General features: G+C 43.5%; 1 protein-coding gene across 2 annotated transcripts; it reads left to right on the top strand.

Moving 5' to 3' along the window:
* Positions 1-318: 318 nt before the first annotated feature.
* On the top strand, positions 319-17,950 carry YBX3 (Y-box binding protein 3). 2 transcript variants are annotated; one of them, XM_063154246.1, is made up of 9 exons: positions 319-556; positions 4,592-4,655; positions 6,383-6,416; positions 11,133-11,222; positions 11,862-11,984; positions 13,178-13,269; positions 15,315-15,486; positions 16,910-17,010; positions 17,419-17,950. In XM_063154246.1, exons 1-8 carry the CDS (start codon positions 334-336, stop codon positions 16,973-16,975), a joined length of 864 nt encoding a protein of 287 aa, XP_063010316.1. In that variant the 5' UTR covers positions 319-333; the 3' UTR covers positions 16,976-17,010; positions 17,419-17,950. The 2 variants fall into 2 exon arrangements, with proteins under 2 accessions (XP_063010316.1, XP_063010315.1); XM_063154245.1 differs by having other exon boundaries at positions 13,175-13,269.
* Positions 17,951-21,882: the final 3,932 nt, after the last annotated feature.

Genomic DNA, 21,882 nt, shown 5'->3' with positions numbered 1-21,882 from the left:
TCACAGCCTGCCCCTCCACTTCCCCTCACGAAGAAGTTGTAGATTGCAGGCGATGAGTTGTATATTGTAGATTCTCTCCTCGTGCCGTGCCGTGCCGTGCCGTGCCGTGCCGTGCCGTGCCGTGCCGTGCCGTGCCGTGCCGTGCCGTGCCGTGCCGCCACAGGATGCGCACCCGACGCCGCCCGCTGGCTGCCGGCGCGGCCCCTTTAAATGCTAATGAGGCAGCGCGCGTGCCGCTCCGGCCCCCGCTGACTGTGTTAAAACTTCGGCGGGGCCATTTTGGGGGCAGTAAGACCGAGCGCGGCCGAGCACCCAACACCTCCGCCCGGCACCATGAGCGAGGCGCCGGAGACCAGCGCCGCCAGCCCCGCGCCCGCCGCGCCGCCCGTCCCGGCCGCGGCTGCCGCGCCGCCCGCGCCCGCCGTCCCGGACGCGGCTCCCAAGAGCCCCGCCAGCGCCGCCGCGCCGAGTGCGGCTGTTGCTGAGGCGGCCCCCGGCGCCGCCGCCGCAGCCACAACCACAACCGCGGCGGCCGCGTCGGCGAAGAAAGTGCTGGGTGAGTACCGGGCCCTGCTCGCAACTTGGCGGCGCACCTGCAGCGGGGCGCGGGGGCCGCCGGCGGCCGCCGCCCGCAGCCCGGCCCGGCGCGCTCCCCCCCGGCCCACGCCGTGAGTCAGGCCGGGCCGCCTCCTCCTCGCGGGCCGGGGGAGCCGCGCGGCGCCGGCCGTGACGCGCTCGGGAGCTGGGCGGGAGCCCGGGTGTGCCTCATCGGCCCGGAGCGTGCGGGACAGCGAGCGCGGCACGGCCGGCTCAGCCCGTCCCGGCACCTGCCGGCGGCGGCCCCCCGGGGAAGGGCTGCTCGAAACCCTGTGTGCCTCTCCTTAATGTTAAAGTCCTGGAACAACTTTTCTATCCATAAAGAATCTTGCTTTAGTAATGCTTCCAGGTTTAGTGGGGTTTGTTTGTTTTGAGGATTCTTTTGGAGGGGCGGGGTTTGGTTTCTACTTTACTATCAGTAAGAAGGCAAACGAAGTGTCATGTTGCCATCTCTCTGCTCAAGCCCAGTGCGTAGCAAGTGTGGCTCGTTTTCATTGCGATTAAATAGGATCAACCTGTTGAAAAGGACAGGACTTCAAATCTGCAGGCTGCTGCCGATAGGGGTGTACTGTTTGTAACTGTGTAACTTCTGAGGGTTTGGTAAAGGCAAAGTTGAAGCTGACTTACAGTGTAGGGTCTCAGATTTCCTTAAGGATACACAGGACCTTCTCTTCTGAAGGGGAGAACTGAGGTTTTGCTGCAAGAAAGAGAGTCCAGGTAAAGGATTTCTCTGGAGAGGAGTTAGAAAGAATTCTAGCAAAGCAGAGCTTGGAGGCACAGCTTGTGTGAGTCATTTTTGTTTTTCTCTGTTACCTCATTTGTCAGTAATTAGTACACAGGAATCAGCACATCCATATCTGCTGGTATATCTGGCTGCTTCTTGCCTTAATGTGGCTTATTTCATTCCTGGTAATGCTTTTACCTTGTTCACCTATTCCCATTGCTTGGAGAGAAGGGGTCGGGGGAAGTGAAGGTAGAAGTACCTTTCCTGAACGAGCAGGAAAATGAAAACCACCGTGGTGATGGTTTTGGAAAATGCCCTTATTGCTAGGCAAGCTTTTTATTAGGAATGATGAGGAAAAGGATCACTGTAAATGCTAATTGAAAATTGACTTAAAGTCCACCTCATATGTCCCTGTTAATGGTCACCTGTGTAGTTATGTTCCCTTAAGCCTTCTTTTACAAAGCTCCCATTAGAAGCAAAATCTTATGCTTGCTTGAGGCATCCAGATGTCTGGCTTCTAGGAATATGGGTAAAGGTTACTCAACTTTCTCTTTTTGCCTGGTCACAGGAAGCTTTGGCTCTCCTTGTTAAAAGGCTATTTTGTCATGGGTAGGAGTGGCTGGTGATTGTTTCCTCTGATAGTGTCAGAGGACAGCATCTTGTACAAGTATGTGGGCTTCCACTTGCTGGTGGGATGTATGTCAGCACACCAACTGCCTTCTATGACTCATCAGTTCAGCTGGTTACTGTGCTCTCCTCTGGGCTTGTCCTCCTCCTTGCCAGACTTCCCTGCTCAGGCTTACCAGTGACTGTGCCATGGATGTTCAGTGTCATGCTTTTGTCTGAAGTTTTTTTTGGCCCACAATTATACTTAGGGGAGACTGTAGATGTCTAATTTTGCAAGCACGCTGCTTTAGGGGGAATATATTGGAGTCTCCCCCATGGAACAATGTTGTTTTTAAACTGTGTGCATACTCCTCCACTTAGCAGCAGCTAGCTGGCCACAGAGTGAGTTTTGACAGCCTCTCCTTCCCCAGCCTCTTGACCCCTCTGAGGGTTTTTGTCCTGCTTCCTAGGCTTCTTCCTAATCTGGTTCAAGTAGGCTGACAGATTCCAGAGCTGTTTTGCAGAGGAGGGAAGGGATGATATTGAGGGAAGCAGTGGTACTGACATTGTTTCTCAAAGCAGGCTGAAACCTGCAGGTACTGTTGGCACTATTTCTGTGTTCCCCTGTCCCCTCCTGTTGATTTGTGTGAGTGCAGGGAGCTCTTGTAGCCAATGCCATTGTGGTAGCAGGAGGTGTCTGTATGTGGTGATGTCCCTATGAAACTAAACCTAAAAGCACAGCTATAAATACTGGTGCTGAACACTGTTTACTGAACAAGTTTGGCACTGAAGGAATGTTTTTCTGTTCCAGTAAACAAGAATTCTTAGGAATGCATGTTGCACTAGGCAGACTCTTTTTTGCTAGGTGGTATCTCAGTCATGTTAAGACTTCACTGCTTCTGAATAAGAACATTTTCTACTAAAAAGCATATTAAAGAAGACCAAAAACTTCACTTCTCAAAGGGCAATGGGAAAGGGCCTGTTATTGGCAGTAATAACAGCAGCAGTGCTACAATGCACTGCTGTTGTCAGACACTCTTACTTGAGGGGCCGTGAGCCCAGAGGTCTGGCTGGCTCCGTCATCTCTTTGTGAATATTTGGAAAGAATACAGGTGTAGAGTAGATGGAGGTAACAATTTACAGTGTGTTCTTGCCTCTAGCAGAGTGATGTGGACTTCTAAACTGGAGATTCTCTTTTCTGTTTTCCTTTACTGCCTCTTGAGTTCCTGGCACTCCCAAAACATGTATGTGAGGTTTTTAGCAAGCAGTTGTCTGTAGGTGACTGGACCCTTTTCAAGTAAGTACACGGGTTGCCTAAGTAGCTGTAATTGAGCTGTGTTAACAAGTAACAGCTCGTCAATTATAGAGGCTAGAGCTCTCCTTTAACCAGGAGTTTGAAAAGTACAAGTTGGTGGTGTCCATCCATTTGCTGTGAGGTAAGGAGAGGTTGAACTGCCTCCATCACTGTCGAGTTCCTCCTACACATGCCTACAAGTTGGAGAAACAGGTTTTGCCAGCTCCTGTAAGACACTGTAGTGTGGCTTCTAAGTAAATGCTGTTTTACTGCAGAGACAGGAGCTTGTCTTGATACTGAAAGTCACAGAACATGAAGTTGGTCACTTTGTAACTAAACTACACAGTTGATGCCTAGAGAGGCAACCTGGAGCAGAGGCTAAACAGTTTTAAAGGAATAAAGCAGGTATTTATTAAAAGGGATGCACCTTGGGCAGTACAGGAACCCTGTGTGGCTCTGCCCAAGGTGTATGACCAGTCATGAGTTTTCACACTTTAATAAGTTTTGGTCTATTTACATATTGGGATTAAATGTCCAATTTCAGCTTCAGGTTATGAAGTCCCATCCTCTCACATTGCTCTCATCAGTTTGCTCTTGTTTGTACTTTTGGGCCTGAAGCTGTAGCCTGAAGCTTGGTTCTCAGGCTGGAAAAGGATTGTTTTGTCTAATTCAGCTGTGAAGAGAGCTTGCTAACACTTCATATGAAGTTCAGAGTTACTAAGACCGTATGGAGTCTGAAAAATATGAAAGCTCAAACTTAAGGCATCACAATCACTGGTCATCTTATCAGTAGGAGTACTAAAAAAAGAAAAAAAAAACCCAAAAGCAAGTCTTGTGGGGTCTTATTTGGTTAGTATGATGCTGACAATGCAAGAAGGAGCTTTCCAGAATAAGGATGTGCTGCCTTTCCACTAGAGAGGGTTGCACAGTACTTGATACTGCTTCTTTGGGCAGTTTTGGTTTTCAAGGAAGAAAGAAAGGTAACTGTAATTAAAAGAGAGGAATTGTAGACAGTTTCCTTCAGGTTGTATTTCATGTCTAGCTACTAACCTGAAGGGAACTGATGAACCGCAAGTGGGATTTTCAGCTTTGCTGCCCATTTCTGGGATAGAGAATAATAGAATTCGGCATCTATTCTGAAAATAGGGCTAGGTTTTGTGGTGTGTGGTAAACCCTTGACGGAAGAATAGTGTGGTAAAGTACTGTCTTGTTACTGCATTAGAATGAGCTGAACTGGGAGATGAAGGCACACTTTGAGTGTTAAGGGAACAGAATAAGCTGTTGCAACTTCATATGCAGTTATAGAAGTATTTATGTAATGTTATTTACTTCCTTATATTTTAGATTAACTTCTTTAATTTTCTTTCCAGCCACCAAAGTTCTTGGCACAGTCAAGTGGTTCAATGTCAGAAATGGATATGGCTTTATCAACAGGTATGTTTAAATTCTGATAGTTGTATTTATGCTGTACTAAGACTCGTAGTACACAAGATAGGCCACGTGTTACTGATTGCAACAGAGACCTCAGGACCTGACTACAAGCTCATGCAGTTGATAGTCAGCTTTGGCCAGGCACTCAGTAAACTTTCTTAAGCACCTCAGCCTCCAATAAAAGGTTATGTGCATGGGGAGAAAACAGAAAGGGTCAAACTCTACAAATTTGGTCTGTTACCTGTTTCTCATGTTTACTTCTGCTACACTCTTAATGAGCTACATACTCTTTAGTGACTGCCTGACTTTTTTCAAAGGCCTGGGAAAGGTAGGAGGATGAGGGGAAATACTTTTGGGTAAACTTAAAGTGTTAACTGCTTGGTCAGAATAGCTTCAGTGGGTACTCATTGAGATTCCCTGATAGTATCTCACTGAAAGTATGCCAGGCCCGAGTTTCATAGAAATTTTCTCTTTGTATCTTTTGGTTTTTCCCTCTTCTCTGGGCACAAACAAATCTCTGAATACCATTGAGAATCCAAACAGCTGTAGGTGAGATTGGTCATCTCTAGATGGACATCTGTAACCTCTAGGTGCAGAGGACCCATGCTTTCAGTTTACTGGAGGGAACTCTGGCTTTTAAGGCTGAAATATCTTTGTGGTTGAGAGGCTTAAATGTTTTGTGTGCTTTTTTGAGGAATGAAACTGCTGCATGCTGAACACTTGTCTTCCAAAAAACATACCTGACAAGTTATTTCACTTGAGTTGTTACACATCAGGCAGATTTGGGTGAGTTGGACAGTGCAGAAAAGGGTAGAAGACCCCATGTTTGTGGATCTGAAGCCAGTTGTGGTATGGTATTAATCTCAGTCTCTGGAGGTTATTATCCAGTGTTACATAAGCTCAGAAGAAGAGTTTTAATTAGGAAGTCCTCTTAAAATCTGTAATAGCAGTTGATCTAAGAGCCTTCACCTGGTTGTGGTGTATTAACTTGTTAACTTTTTCCTAATGTGAAATCTACTATTGCTTCAATTCAGGACAACAAATTTGGGATTACGCATTATCTTCACAAACTCTTTGACCCACCTGTTGTGTTTGTTGAGAAGGAATTGAGTGAACAGATGGCAGGGCTTAGGCTCTTTTTTGTTGTATGGGAACACAGATTCAAGGTCTCAGACTTATCTCTCTGTGTTTTGTATGTGGAAGCCTGAAGTGTCTGGCCTAATCCAGAAAACCTCACGTTCATATCTGGGTCCTCCTCCTGTGGACTCTCCTGACACCTCTTGTGCCTCTTTGCTTTGAATTTCACTGAAAGGAGATCTCTGTTAACAGCTGTGGCCAGTCCTGTTGATAGTCTTGTTTGACCTCTGGGGTAACAGCTCAGGTTGCAGTCCCTCTGAAAGTGTTTTTGGGGAGTTAGAGTAGTGAAAAACAAGCAGTCCAGTCATCAGCTCTCCCCTGCATAAAAGAAAACACAGAATATTTACCAGAAGATTACAGAGAACCTCCCCCATCTTCTCACCCTTTTGAAGGCCTGGGAACCTTTTCTGTTCTCAAGCAAATGACCATAGAAGTTCAGAGCAGGGTTTTGTAGCATAGGCTTAGACAGAATGTATGGAATTCAGGGCATGTGCTACAGGCTAGGAGAAGGAGGGTTTCACTTGAAAAGCCAGGAATTTCTATTAAAGTCTCTTAAGTCTAAACTCTTATGACTTCTCACTTTCTTTTCACAGAAACGATACCAAAGAAGATGTGTTTGTTCATCAGGTAAGACAGCAGGAGCTGTGCTTAGACATGTGTGCTGTGGTAGCTTTCTAATGCAGCTTCCTGCAACAGCTCCACAACCTTGTCCTGGCTTCTCCTTAGAATATTTTCTGCAGATAACTTGAGTGGATATGTATGTTGAAGTTTTCAGGGAGAAATGTTAGGTTGTTTTCCTTCTCTATGAAGGGCTAGGTATTTTAACCCTTCTTAACCCTTTTTGTCTGCTCTAATTTGAACACTAAAGGTGTTTTTTGGTGTGGTTTTTGTTTGGTTGTCTCTTCTTGGTGAGATGATTCCTCTGTGAATACCTTGCTGCTGTTGTCTGTCCTTCCCCTGTTTCCTCATGCTCCTTGTGCCTTTTGTTTCTTCCTACTCTCTTCACTTGCAGGTCTGTTCTGTCTGCCCTCCCTGGTATTGGAGAGAAAGTGATCTAGTCTGGCTCTTGACCAGCCTGGGTTGCCATCAGCTGTTTCTGCACAAGGCAGCTGCTCTTAGGCAGAAGAGGAGGAAGGCTGTGTGCCAAATATGCCCAAGCAGAGAGAGCTTGCCCAGTGGCTTGTTATTGGTTGACTTTCCTTAAGCTGTCAGGAGGCTGTTCTAAGTTTATACTGTGACTCTCAGGTTGCAGGCATATAATGGCAAGACAGAGGATGCTGTCTCCATGCTGATGTCAAATGATTAGTTGGCTTAGATCTGGTTTTGCATCATTCACCAGAAAGTGCAGTCTTGCCCCTAGAGTTTGTCCCATATAAAATGTCTGCAGGCTCATGTGATCTTTGAGAGCATGAGCTTTCTCTGTGGTGTGACAGCATTTCTATCAAATGTAACCAGGAAGTTTCTTCCCAGAGCTGGTCGCTGAGAATGAGGATATGTGCATATATCCTTAGTGGTGAGTCAACACTGAGAGTTAGTTTAGTTCTTGTGTCTTGATGACTAAATAGTGGTAACTGTGGTAACAGTGGTAACTGTTTCTCTGGGTCATAGGGTGTACACCCATTATCTGAACCTGGCTGGAGCTGGAAGGGGATAAATCTAGTGCCTGTTATGAGAGAAAATGATGTTGGGAAGTGTCCACAGTACATGTTCTTGGTTCAGCTGGTGGGCTTGAGAGCAAGAGCTGTCTGTGCATACACAGATTTTTGATGGTCATTTTCCTTCCTTAGCAGCCTGTGCTGTGGGCATGCTGACACATCTGTGGTCTCGTGGGATTGTGTCCAGAGGAGGGTGGGAACAGTTCTGGAAGAGAAATGTGTTCTGGATAGGCAGTGCTCCCTTAAAGACAAATGAGGTTTCCTTGATACTTGTGAGACAATATCCTGGGAAATGGCTGTTGTGCTGATGACAGATAATGTGGATCAGTGTTACTCTGCTTGGGAGGGCTGCCAGCTGAGACCCAAACAGAAAGGTAGTGTTATCTGTGCTGTTTTGTCTCCTTCACCTGTAGAGGAGATTGTTCCCCTAAATGTAAGCTGGTGAGTGTGTGTGGAGAGGGGTGGGCACTTCCCCTCTCCTGCCCTCTCCTGTGGCTGAAGTCCTTTTGGTGTGAGCAAAACTGGCTTTGTTTCAGAAATACCACATCATGTGCAGGCCTGCATCAGATTAACCCTCTTGGCAGGCTGTGCATGGCAGAGTAGAGGCTTCTGGTGCTGCTCTGGCTTGGCAGCACTCAGATGTTCCTCATCCTGCACCTGGATGTGCTCGCTCCCAGAGCCTGGGACAGCCAGAGCTCCTGGTGAGGCTGTCTGAGGAGGGAGGCCAATCCATGTGTGAGCAAACATCCTGCTTCAAGCTCCCTCTGTGCTGACAGTGCCCTCGTGCCTGGGAGGGGCTGGATTACACTCCTAATCCCTTCAGAATAAGGCTGACCTAGTTGAATAGATACAGCTTCTCCCTGCCTCCCCTGCATGGAACTGCCGACCTCATGATTGGAATGGGGGTTAGTGCTTGGTGTCTGGCTATTGGATGCTATTTATAACTAGTACAGATTAAAATGCTTTTCTTTTTAGGGCATGCATGGCTTGCTTTGAGTTAACCCTTTGTGTTGCAGGGGCCCCAGGCAGTGTTTTTGGGAAGGACAGCTCTTTGCTTTGCATCCCTGTCTGGTTGGTTGGTGCAAGGTGCTGCCCAGGGCACTGTGTCAGTCAGCTACAGGTGCTGTGAGCAGAAGGGATCCATCTGCCTCATGGGCTGCAGTGTGTCTCACAATTTAACAACAGGAAACATGTCAGCAACCAGAGCAGTTACATTTAATGAGGTAGAGTTGAAATCAATGAGCTGTGAGGAGGAGTTAATCTTTCTCTTCACTTTGCTGGATTATGTTGATCATGCACAGCCTGAAGTACCTGCACCAGGAATCAGTGTAACAAATTTTGGCTGTTACTGGGACAAGGCTGGATGTGCTGATGATGTGGTGGTATGAGCATATGGAAAGAACTCTTTCAAACAAGAACCTGAACTAGCTCTGGAGGCTCTTCTGGTTGCCTGGTCATCAGTGTTCCCCCTGGGAAAGGAAAGGCTTTGTTGTTGAGTGTTGTCTGTTAATATGAAACATCTGTCTTCTGAATCAGAGAAGCTGGAGCCTGCAGCATGCTGGTAAACAGTAACAGGGAGAATAGTGCTCTCTTCCCTCTGGATACACAGAGTAAAAGTCTTTTCATCAAGCTTAGAGCCTAGGCTTGTTAGAGGCTTATTTCAGTGATGTTTATCTGCAGCTGAAGTAGTAAAGCTTTAGAGTTTCTGCTTGGATTTCTAGGATTTACTTAAAGTTGTCCTGATTGCCTTTATAGAACAAGCTCCAGCCTACTGCAGCCTCTACCTTCTGCTGGCAGTGGCAGATCTGGATTCTTGAAGTTTCTGCCCATAAAGCTGGGAACAGAACATGTGGAATACTGTTGCTTTTATCTTTCATTATGCTTTTTAAGGGTATTTGAGGAGCTTCATCTGTCTCTGCTGAAAATAAATTTTTTAGTCCTTCTTCTGCACTTACAGGGAAGGGGAAGGAGTTTGAAATACAGCTTATTGACTTCTCTGTGACATGCAAAGCACAAGTTTAGAAGTTTTAGTCAAATAGTACTTGTTTCAGTACAAATAGTACTAAATCAATAACTTTGTTGCAGATTAAGGTTTTTAGTACTAGTATATAAAATTTATGGCAAAGCAAACACTTTGATCTGATTTTTAGAAGTGGGACAGTTATACTAAAGAAAATGTTTGCAGAAAGCAAACAAAGTTGTTTGAGGTACTTGTGGAGTCTCTGCTTGCTAAAGTAATTCCCAAAGGAATTGATTTGAACAGGTCATTCTGTTTCTGTATTAAAAAACCCCAAACCTCTTGGAATACTTTTGCTTTGACAATTATAGTATATACACTCTTGCACCCTTCCTTAGGCTATTCAGGCATGCTTCAGGATATAGGGAAAGGTATGGCTAGAAGGACATGCTGGTCTGTGGCCTGAAACACAAAGGAGACTGTATTGAGCAGCAAGGAAAGCAGGTTTCCTAGAGTAGTCAAGATGAGCTTTAAACTGAATAAATTTTTCCTTCAGTTGGAAATATTTTGGGGCTGTTGACTAAATATTGTTGCTATGCAGAGGTAACAGCTCCACTGATGGTCATTCTGCAGACAGACAGGACAACTGGCTCTCCTATTTCTGCCCCACATCCAATTTTTAAAGCCAGGTTTATGCCCTGTGTTTCCATGTGTGTTTCTCTTTGCTGGCTCTGCATCTCCCTCCTTCATGCTAACTAAAGGTTCCCACATCAGGAATGTGAATTGGTCTTTAATAATCTAGTGCAAGATAATAATCTTTCAGTGAGAAAATAGCGACTGGATTAGCTTGTGCAATGCATGTCTTGGTCTTTTCTCCCTGGCATCTTCCAGTTTGCAAAGCCTTGCCTAATGAACAGACCATAGGCTTGTCTTGATAAAAGCCTTTTGTGGAGTCCTAGAAGTACTCCACAGAGTACAAGTAAGGTATTTGTAGACTGAAAATTGCTCCAGGAGTTTGGAGTGTTTCCTGTGAGTCTGAGGAGGTGTATAACTGGCTTTGATCCCAACCCATGTTGTTATTTTTATGTAACAATAAGAGTATTATCATTAATAGCTATTATTGTACTACTTTGGGGTTTCTTTGCAGAGATGGCTAAGATTCCATCTGTCTGTTCTGGTACTATTCTATGTTATTACACACTCACCTAATATTTGTGGTCTCATTTACAGTGCTTAGATTAAATGCTAATTTGTTGCACCAGAGTTATAGTAATTCTTTTCTAGTTGCTATGACTTGCCGTGATACCATATAGTTAATGCTTCTACAGTAATGCTCTGGGTCTTGAGTTCTCTTTAGATGGTCTACTGCTCTCCTAATGACTGAAGGCAGGGATCACACTTGCTGCTAGTGCTGCCTTGGCACTGAGTATGAACTCTGTTCATGCAGAGATTTGCAGTAATTTCCATATCCAGTGTGCTGGACAGAGCAGATCCTGGAGCAGCAGGGGATTTATGAACTTAGTGAGAGAAGAGGAGACCTTGAACTGAGTATTGGTGGGCCTGTGAAATAAGAGACATCAGTCTATTTGAAATACCTTAGTGCAGTGACTGCTCTGGTGTGTAGAGTTGGAATCGTAGCAGAGAAGTGCTGCCCTTCCCTCATCTGTGGGGCTAAGAATGTGTAAGATAAGTAACATAAAATAATATATTTTTATGCATTTTCCTTTCAAGACGGCGATAAAGAAAAACAATCCACGGAAGTACCTGCGCAGCGTTGGTGATGGAGAGACTGTAGAATTTGATGTGGTTGAGGGAGAGAAGGTGAGAGATCATGGAGCCGCAGGGTGTGGTCCTACAGAGATAATATCACACAACTTTAGCTGTGTCTTTGATGTCTCTGTCTGATGTGTTAACCACTGGGTTGGTGGCATTCATATAGCTTTTCTGGGGGAAATCTGTTCTTTAAAGGTGTCATTAAGGCATATTTCTAGATATGTATCCAAACTACTAGGAAACTGCATCCTAGTGCTTCTGGAATCTGCAGTTGTTCCTGGAGAGAACATGGGAAGCCTACAGCCTGCCCAGTAATTATGAACTGAGGCCTACATTGCCCTGAATGATTTGTCTTCGAGTCTGATAGCTTAATAACTGTAAGAACTTTCAATTTCCTTATGCTTCTACTTTCCTGAACATTTTTTGAGGTTTATTTTTGACTGTCAGTTCCTTCTTGCTTCCTCCTCTGAACTCAGGCTGTTGGATAGGATTTCAGTCTCTTAACTCATGATAACTCTCTTGTTTAAGGGGTTGGGAATAACAAACCTCCTTTTGCCTTGTGCAGGAGAAAGTTCCAAGTTACAGTGATTCCTTATGCAAATAAGCCTCTTTCCTGTTTCATCTGCTCCCTGTAGCTGGTTGTTCTTTTCTCACACCACCCTGGCTGCCTTTCCTTTGCCCTTACAGGGTGCAGAGGCAGCCAATGTCACTGGTCCAGATGGAGTCCCTGTGGAAGGCAGCCGCTACGCTGCAGACCGGCGCCGCTACCGACGGGGCTACTTTGGCCGGCGCCGGGGCCCACCTCGGAGTGTGAGTCCACTTTCCCTGCATTGCTGCTGCCACACACAGTACTGGCAGGGCTGTTTCTCACTTGACTGTCTGAGGCACTTCTGATCATGCAACATAGGTCTAATAAACTTTCAAGTTATGGTGTACAAGGCATCTCAACAAAACCAGAACAGTTTGGTATTGCAAAGTGGATAAGCAGTATAAAGCTGTTGTAAACTGAGAAGTGTTATTTTTTTGAGTTCTGAGTCTCTCAATTATACCTCAACTGCTGTCAGATACTAACTGTTCCTACTATCTATCCTAATTCCTTTGGATATTTAGTTATGCTGATCATTTTTATACATGAGAGAACATCACAGATGATTGCAGAGTTTTTAATTGTGTATGGTCATGGTGGTTGTGCAGAATGGGAAGGATACCTGTGAAACTTAAGGTAGACTACTAAGGGCTGTTAGGATGCCACAGCTTTTGCTTCCTGCTGGATCAGATGCAGAAGATGCACTTCTGTTTCTAGGTATCTTGTTAAATTCCTTCTTTTGAGGGAAAGAATAATACATGAGAAACTCTAACTCATGTAACATTTTCTAAAACAGACATTACTGATGGCTGGCATTTAAAACACAAATCACAAACAAAAATCAAACCAGAAAAAAATACCCAAACCAACGTGCAGCTTTATCAATTAGCAACTAAAGGGGAAAGATAACCACTGTATCTCTGAAAGATTGAAAGGACTGTGTAGAAAGATAAACTGTATTACATCACATCAAACACTCTATCTTAAAACCTCTTGGTATTGTTGTGGGGGGTTCCCTGTGGAATGGGGCTTTGTGTAGAATGTGAAGTGGTCTGTGGCAAATTTCTGTGTTATGTCTTCGTTAGGTTTTCAAATAAAGAATTGTCCTGATCAGTAGCTGCCTTGCCATAACATGTACCCCTTACAGTGCATTTCATGTCGTGAAATGCAGTTAATATGTTCAGACAGAATGTTTATAAGAACAGCTTCTTAGTCTGAGGAGCAGGAGCAGTATTGGTGGCTCTTGTTTTGTCCTCATCTTAAGTTTGCCTGAATTTAAGCCTTTTGAGAATCTGCTGCTTCTTTTTACCCAATATGCTGGGATTTCTGTACTGATATATTTGTTTTGAGCTTGCATTCAGTGTTATGGTTACTATACTGCCTGTCAAATACAACACTTGTTTTCTTTGGGTAGCAGGGTGCTGAGGGAGAAATCAAGGATGGGGTCACAGAAGGAGGACAACTTCAGCAAGTGCACAGGAATCCTACCTACCGTCCCCGCTATCGCAGGTGTGTACAGTTCCTCTGCTCAGTCACTTTTGTGCTCTGTACAGGCTTCCAAGTGGGGGAGCACTTATGCAAATGGTAGGCACAGTGAGAAGCATTTTAATTACTTGGAGAAATATGTTTCATGTGCTTGTATGTTCAGAATCATAATGGCCTAGAAAGGGCAAAGAATTCTTAGCATCCCATTACTTCTCACAACTGAGCAGCATATTGAAGTCAGCTGCAGTGTCCATGTCCTCCCAGATGAACACTCATACTTTTCTGGATAAGTAATAACTTATACTTTATCTGGGACCCTGCTGGGGGTGCTGGTGGGTGAAAACTTGTGTGTGTAAGCTGGTAAATGTGGAGTTGCAGCCCAGAAAGCCACCCATATCCTGGGGTGCAGCAGGAGCAGCATGGCCAGCAGGCTGAGGGAGCTGACTGCCCAGTACTTGAATGGGGCTTATAAGAAAGATGGAGATTAACTTCTTAAGAGGGCCTGTTGTGTTTGTTAGCATGAAGGGTAATGGTTTTAAACTAAGAGATTTAGTATAAATGGAAGGAAGACTTTTTTACTACGAGTGTGGTAGAACTGTGAAATAGTGCTCTACTGAAAATGTTGCCCAGAGAGGTGGTAGAAGCCCCTTACCAAGGTCAGGTTGGAGAGTGCTCTGAGCCACCTGATCTAGTTGAAGGGGTTTGGACAAATTGCCTTTAAAGGTCCTCAAGGGGCTGCTTTGTCTGCCATTCACTCAGTTGCCCCTCATCATATTGTCCTTGTTTATCAAGTAGCTTATGAAGTCAAATTCCAATACAGAATTTAGAGATGAACTGTAAAAATGATGTAATCCCCATTTTTTCATGTGCATGTTTGTTCAAAAACAAAAAGTAGGAGGTGAATAACAGTGCAAGAGCAGCAACAAGCTGAATTTGATAGGGATAACAAGATTGTTCTTAATTGTAATGACTTGCCTGTTCAATGCACAATGGATTCATCCTTTTGGAATCTGGGTCTAAAGCCACAAGCCTTCCACCTCTAGTTTGGGCTTTTCTGTTGATGCATATTCATGTTCAATTTGGCTCTTTTATCTAGGACTGTGGGAAATGGGATACTACTGATGCTTGCTGCTTGTTGGCATCCAAGCTGAATAAATATAATTCCTGCAAGTCTTCATTAGTTTTGGGCAGTCAGAGATAGTGCCATAGCAAGTCCAGTGAGGCTTTTGCACGTCATGGGGTTGAATCACAGGCTGAGTAACTTGTCCATGACTAATGGAAACTTGTTATTTTCTGATGCAATTTTCCTATGAGAGGAATGATACAGCCTATCAGTGCACAACGCTTCTGTTTGAGTTCACAGATATTGCTTTTGTTTACAGGCACTCGATCCAGTGACACTGGCACTTTTGTTGTGTTCCTTTGGAAAAGCTAAATTGGCTTTTGGGACTTGGTGGCTGTGGATTAGCTAATGGGAACTGGATTTTGACTGTGTTTTGACAGTTTTTAAACATTGTTTACACTAGAAATCAGGTGAAATGCTCTTGTATACATCAAGAACATGAACTTGCTAGCTTAGTGCTAATCAGGTCCAGCTCACCTGTGATAGGTACTTTTCCTAATTGGTTAAGAGGGGCAACATGAGGCAAAGAGCCAAGATCCAGGAGTGGTTTTCAGGTAGAAGTGAGGAGGATTGCAAGGACTCCACCATTAATTAGGAATAGGACTAGGCTAGTATTTAGCCATGCCAAAGCTAACTCAGCGCAGTCAGCCTGTGTGGCCACTACTGGCTTGTTTCTTCTGCTAGCTAGCAATTCAAAGGGGCTAGCTGCATCTTCATTGCAGGATAGACAGCAGAATGTGGTGATGTAGCTTCAGCAGTGAAGAGACACCCACTTTCCTTGTCTTTCCTTTCCAACCATATGTCAGCCAAACCCTGAAGGGATGGTTTGCTAGAACTCAAAACCATTGAGGATGATCCTTGGTTTTGGGAGGTTTTGCTGGGCTAAAATTACTGTAGTTGAACCTTTCTTGATTTTGTTCTTACCACCTCTTTCTGCCCCTCTCAGAGGGCCCCCTCGCCCACGCCCTGCCCCGGCGACTGGAGAGGCTGAAAACAAGGAGAACCATCACGAGGCCAGTGCCATGAGCCAGCAGCCGCTGCGCCGCGGCTACCGGCGCCCCTACAACTACCGGCGCCGGCCGCGCCCAGCCAGCGCCCCGCCACAGGAGGGCAAGGAGGTACGGACAGGCAGCTGCTCAGGGCACAAGCACCTCCCTGCCAGGGAGCCCTGGGGGAGTTGGGCTGCCTCAGCCTTTGGGGGAACCTCATTGTGGCCTTGCGGGGCCTGAAGGGAAAGATGAGGCAAGACAGTTGCAAGGGCCTGGAGTGACAGGACAAGGGGGAATGAGTTCAAACTGAAAGGGAGTAGGTCTAGATTGGATATGAGGAAAAAAAATTTTCCCTTATGAGGATGGTGGGGCACTGACACAGATTGCCCAGGTAAGCTGTGGCTGCCCAATCCCTGGAAGAGTTCAAGGCCAGGTTGGATGGAACTCTGAGCAGCCTGGGATAGTGGAAGGTGTCCCTGTGTCACAGACATCTTTTCATTAAAATCCTTTCGTTAGGATTTTTCCTGCTGAAGCTGAGAAGTTTCAGCAACAAAGTGTAAACAATGGTTATCTGCTGCTGTGGAATGCAACGGGTGGATCTGTGATTGGTCTCCTGTGGATGTTTGGATTTACTGACCACTCATGGCAGAGCTGGATCTTGCTCTCTGCCAGGACACAGATCTTTGTTATTCATTCTTTTCTATTCTTAGCTTAGCTAGCCTTCTGAGAACTTTTCCTCCTATTCTTTTTAGTATAGTTATAATGTAGTATATATATTCATAAAATAATAAATCAAGCCTTCTGAACATGAAGTCAACATTCTCACCTCTCTCTTCACCTCAAAACCCTTGTGACCACCGTCACATCCCTGTCCATGGCAGAGGGTTGGAATGAGGTGATCTTCAGGGTCCCCTTCCAACCCAAACGATTTAATGATTGTATGTAGCAGAGGTTTTAATGGGGTGAATGTCCAAGACCTTCTGCCCTGTGTGAATTTTTAATAAATGTATTCATGTGCTGGATAATTCTGATGACCAAATCTGACATGCTGATTTCCTTGCCTGCTTCTTCTGATGCTCTTTGAGAATAAGCACCTGATCTCAAAAGGAACTTAAAAGGCAGTAGGATAGGCAGTGCTTCTGGATAGTTCTTAATTGGGGTCAGACTGTAACAATTATTTTTGAAGGGCAAACAGTTGTGTTTTCCTGCTTCCATAAACCTTAACTCTGTATGTAGCATGAGAGGTGGATTTGAAAGATCTAGATCCATTTCCTGAACTGTTTGAACCAGATAATTTCAGGAAACTGTTTGCAAACACAGATTCTACTTTAATGAGGAAAGATTTTTCGCATTCAGTGTCTACTTCAGGTGCTCCCTTGACAGAATCTGCTGTGTAATACTCAATTACAAGAAATACACTAAAATTAAATATTTTCTGGAGATGCATTTTTCTTGATTGTTTTAAAACTTGCATTATGCTGGCTGTACTGCTGAAGAGAGGAAGGGTGTGGAGGTCAGCCTTTGCCTATAATAAGAGTTTGTTGTGTCTCAGGCAAAGACAACTGAAACACCTGCTGAAAATCCTGCTCCAGTGACAGAGCAGAGTGGCGCTGAGTAATGTCCGGCTCCCCAGGCACCTTTACCATCACTCAGGTAAGGAATATGGACAGTTCTGTTTCCCAGTGAAAGCAGAGTCTGTATGCTTCTAGGATTCTGGCCACATCCCCTTCTGTGGGGCTTGATATTTGTGATAAGTTCTGAGAGTGCTGTAGAGGCAAACCAAGATACTGCTTTTCTCTTCTTTCTTCCCTCTGCCTCTGGATTTGTCACAAAGTAAGTTTTACTTTATAATTGATTTCTTTTTTTCCAGGAAGCTCTCTGGTCTGTATAGTAACAATATCTGCTGATGAGTTATTTTATTTTAGGAAGATCTTGATTGTGGACAGGATAAGCCAGTTGTGCTTATCCTGCCTGTTATAATTCTTTTCATTTGACGTCTTGTCTATTTATTGAGACAGTGAAACTTAAACTGCATTTTTTTAACATGTGGCTCTTCAACAGGTGTCCTAAAGTATCACTCAAAAGTAACACCAAAGAAACACACAAGCAATAAATTGTCAACAGTGATGATGAAAGCAAAGATTTGAAATACCAAAATGTAAAAGAAAATTTACCAGCAGCTGAGATCCAGGGAACGCCTACAAGACAGATGCATGAAGAGAGAAAGAGAGCGCGATTCAGAAAGAACCACCTCCCTAGTTTTAACAGCAACTGTTGAGCTATTTGATTTTGGGGTTTTTTTCCCTAGAATTTCACTGTTTTGCTAGTATTGATTTTTTTCAATTTTTCTTTTGGTATCAAACTGAAAAGGGAAAAAACAAACAACCAAAGAACTAAAATTGAAATAAAATGCTTTTTGTATTGGATGCTGGTGCTAAACCTCCCAAGTGTGAGTTTTTTTTCTGTGCCAGTCCTGTTCACTGCAGGACACGGGGAGGACAAACTTCCGCTTTCCTTGTTAAGATCTATTTGAAACTGTGCAGCATGGGTGACGTTCCTCACAAATAAAAGTGATTTCAACTACCAAAAAAAATCTGGTGTAGAGTATTTTTTTATGTTTGCTTTTAAAATACTTCATTATTTTAATCTTGTTCCTTCAGTGCTTATATGTGAAAGAGAGCTGCCTCTTTGGTGTCTTGCTGAATGATACCTGAGCATGGTTATGTGGATAAACTTCTGTGATTTCTTTGCAGAAGTTTTGGACTAAACAGCTATAGTTTACAGTGTTCCCTTCTGTTCCTTTCACACTAATGGTTTAATTGTTGGGTTTTCCTGTTACTGTCTTGTGGCAGGAGTTTAGGGGATGTGGAGTGAGTTCCTGGAATGTTTTTTTGTTTTTTCCCTCATCTGTTTTGCTAGGCTTTTGTGTTGTGTAAACAGTAGAATCCAAGTTTTGAGACTCTGCTCAAGGACACTTGTGTAGTAACTACCACTTCATCTAAGCTTCTGTTTTGAATAATGTTTGACTGGCTTCTCCACTCCATTTCAAACCAGTGAAATCTCTGTACCTGTGCCATCTTATGTTAATGGGCAAAGTACTCAGCTATTTTATAATATCGGGGGTGTTTTAATGTTACTCCTTAAAATTTTACTGTATTCCAGGTGTTATCAGTCTGCTTCCAGCTGTTGAATCTGGGTGCATATCTTGTGTCCTTCATTGTCTAGTCCAGCATTTCTCACTGTCTTGCAGTTGCTGTTACCCAAATCCTAGATAAGCATATTTGTTTCTCAAACAAATAATCCTGTTATTATTCAGGAATTGAGCAGAGAGTGCAGGGCATAAAAAATTGCACTCAAAAGCTCTTTGCCTCCAGCTTCTGGGAAGGTGAGGAAGGACCCTGGCACCCTATTGCCTTTGCCTTGGGGACAAGGAGGGTGGGAAGAGGCTGAGTGGTGCCTGAGCTGCAAAGCTTACAGCTGCCTGAATGGCAAGGGATTAGGAGCCTTTTAATGGTTGTGAAGTGAAAGCCATAGGCTTGGTTGAGGAAGAAATCTTCACTTGGAAGATGAAGAAATATGTCTGTTTTGACAAAAAATGCAATAAGATGAGGAAAATATAAGTAATGGTGCCTTAAAAAAAATTCTTAAGCAGGATAAATTTTTTAAGGCTTAAATTTTGCTCCAAACTAAATGTGCAGACATACTGGGGAGAGATTGATAATTTCACCATAATAAGGAGATGCAAGATATTCATAAATACTGAAATATTAATGCAGAACTTGTCATAAAAACTATTTTAACTGCCCTCAATAGGTGTTTTTCCTTGAGAGATTTGACAGGCTAAAGAGAATTTTCTTAATCTCTGCAAAAATGTAGGTCAGATTGAATCAGGTTAACATAAGTACCTAACTGGCTTTTTTCTTTGTTTAGTGAATGGAGAAAGTGAGGGAGAGATGCAAGTAATGTCCTAGCATTGAGTTCTATTTGTTATTTCTGTCCTGCCTTTACTAAGAATGTTTGCATAAAACAGATGCCAGTCACTGACATAACCTCCTTCATCCCTCTCAGTTCCCTGGTTATGAAAATGTAAGCTTAACTCTAGCAAAGTTTAAAGAACTCACTGAAATTACATCTTAGATGTCTTGGGCTGTACATAAGTTGTTCCTTTACTAGGCCTCTTATGCACTTGTTAGCTGAATTTGCCAGAAGAAAAATATAAACCTGGTGCTCAATAATGAGGGTCATATCTCTTGGCAGCTGGTGCTTGTGCTGGAAATAAGGCTATGGGTTATTTGCCTCAAGCAGAATTTCAGATGAGAGCTTATTTGTGTTGTGTTGGTTAGATTTTTTTTTTTTTTTTAAAGATTCTGAGTTTGCAGAGTAGCTAATGTGCTGCAAAAACATTCCCTGTGGCTTGTGAACTTTTGAGGAGGATAAAGAAAGGAAGAAGACAGTTCTGTAGGCCTTCCTTTGTGCGTGGTTTCATTTGAACATAATTGCAATACAAGGCATTCACAGCCTGGTGACAGAGATAGGTGTACTGCAAGCTTCTGTCTCAGACAGTGCTGCTGCCGTGGGAGAACGACACAGGTGCAACAAGTGCCTTGGAAGTGAAACACTTTCTGTTGGAAGAAGCGCTGGAAATAAAGCCTGTGCTGCATAGTTTGCTATGAAATCAGCTGTGGATGTCTGACTCTGTTACTTGTGGATTTTTTACAGAGTCTCTTTGCATATTCTGAGTTCAAAGCCATGGCCTTAGACATCATTCTGCTTTCTGCTGGTTTGGCTTTTTGGAGAACCAGTGAGCCTTCAGTGCTGCTGTGGTTCTGTAGAGAGAAAGTCCATGCTCTGAAGTCCTCAGAGCTGCAGGGAAAATCATTCTGCTGGAGCCAAGTGGCAGTGGGATCCTTCCACAGGTGTAAATGGGATGAGAAGATTTTGGAGGCCGTGTCAAATAAGTGGTAGCTTAAATATTGTTTTGTTCTGTTTGCAATAATGGAGCAAGGTGCTATGACTGAATTTTGAGTCCTAGAGCAGGACAACCATGCACTGAGCAGAAAATAGATCTTGATGACTTAGTACCACCAGCTGATGAGATGAGTAATTAATATCTTAAGGCTTTAAAATGTGATAGAAAAGACTCAGAGCTTCATATTTTCTGACTAGTGTCAAAATACATTATTCTTCAGTGTTTGGCTGTAAGTTTTGACTTGTAAATGGTGACTTGAGTAGGACCACAAAGGTCCTTAGAATTAATAAATTATACACTGCCATTTTCATGCCAGTAGTGCCTATGTGATACGGTTTTTGTTAAGAAAAAAAGATCATTATTTTAGTAGTATGTGTAAATAGATATATTTAGATATAATTATGTATATATTTAATATATATTATATATATATAATCTGTTACAGATTCAATTTCAGGAAAAATTGCTGCAAGAATGTGGACTGAAATTTTGAAAATATGCTATAAGGTAAAACAGCTCATATGGTTTCTTGAGCCTTTCTGAGGTAATTTGGGCTATAATAAAGGACTGGAGGGCAGTAATAGTAAAAGAAATAAATATTCTGAACAGAGCTCTAGGACATGTTCTGATAAGGTTGAGATGCCTGAGTGTGAAATGTTCTCATTTCAGCACTCTCAGTTGTTTTACACTGGAAAGAAGGGCACAGTTTGAACCAGAAGAATTTCCATCAGAATTATACAGGAGGCTTTGTATAAGTCTCATGTGTTTCTTGGTAAGAAACTGCTAATGGAAACAATACTCTAAAATATTCTCAATGTTCTAAAGCAGAGTATTGAGAATATTTATGGCTCCACTTGAACAGGTTACTCTTGGACATCAGCCTCTTGATCTGCCAACAGGTGCAGTGCATAACTAAGATCAGTAAATTTTGCTGTGTCATGAGTGGTAAAAGCATTGCAGCGTTACACCCCACACAACTGCTGACACTTCTCATCACAGGAAATTAAGAGATGTCAGCAATCCAGTTTACTGGTACAGTTATGTGAGCACTAGATGGGGCTGTTACTCCACTTAATTTTTTCTGGAAATTCATGGACACGTCCCAGTGACAAGAAATAAAGGTGTTGCAATGTGGGCTATCTGGGCTCTGCTGCAGGCTCGAGGGGGGCTGAAATAGGGTAGATGGTGAGTAATAACCCAGTAAATAAATAAAGGATAAAAATAGCAAAGTAAAAATATAAATATTTTGCTGTATAGTTTTTCTAGGAATAAGCACTGCTGCCCATCCCTAACTTTCCTCTTGTAATCATCACATAACTGCGAAGAAAATCTTGGGGAGAAGTGAAGACCTACCCATGGGAAAGTCAAGTGTAGAGTTCAAAGTTTGTTCTTACCATTTGTATCTCTAGAAATACTTGGTATCAAAAAAAACCCAAACACCCAAAGTTAAATTGTCTGTGTATTTTTTACTTCAGTGGATAAACATTTTGTCTTAATTAGATCAACCACTCTCAAAGAAATACACAGCCTAAACATTGGCAAACTTTCAGGGATTA

This window comes from Melospiza melodia, chromosome 4 (assembly GCF_035770615.1).
Source record: "Melospiza melodia melodia isolate bMelMel2 chromosome 4, bMelMel2.pri, whole genome shotgun sequence".
NCBI classification, from domain to species: Eukaryota; Metazoa; Chordata; class Aves; order Passeriformes; family Passerellidae; genus Melospiza; species Melospiza melodia.
The sequence above is the reverse complement of the archived record's forward strand: the minus strand, read 5'-3'. Positions and strand labels throughout refer to the sequence as shown.

Bases quoted from the DNA above. Each gene is read 5' to 3' on its own strand.
- YBX3 (XM_063154245.1), top strand. From the start codon at position 334: ATGAGCGAGGCGCCGGAGACCAGCGCCGCCAGCCCCGCGCCCGCCGCG. The intron at 6,417-11,132 runs GTAAGACAGCAG...TTTCCTTTCAAG, and splicing joins AAGATGTGTTTGTTCATCAG to ACGGCGATAAAGAAAAACAA. The intron at 15,487-16,909 runs GTACGGACAGGC...GTTGTGTCTCAG, and splicing joins CGCCACAGGAGGGCAAGGAG to GCAAAGACAACTGAAACACC.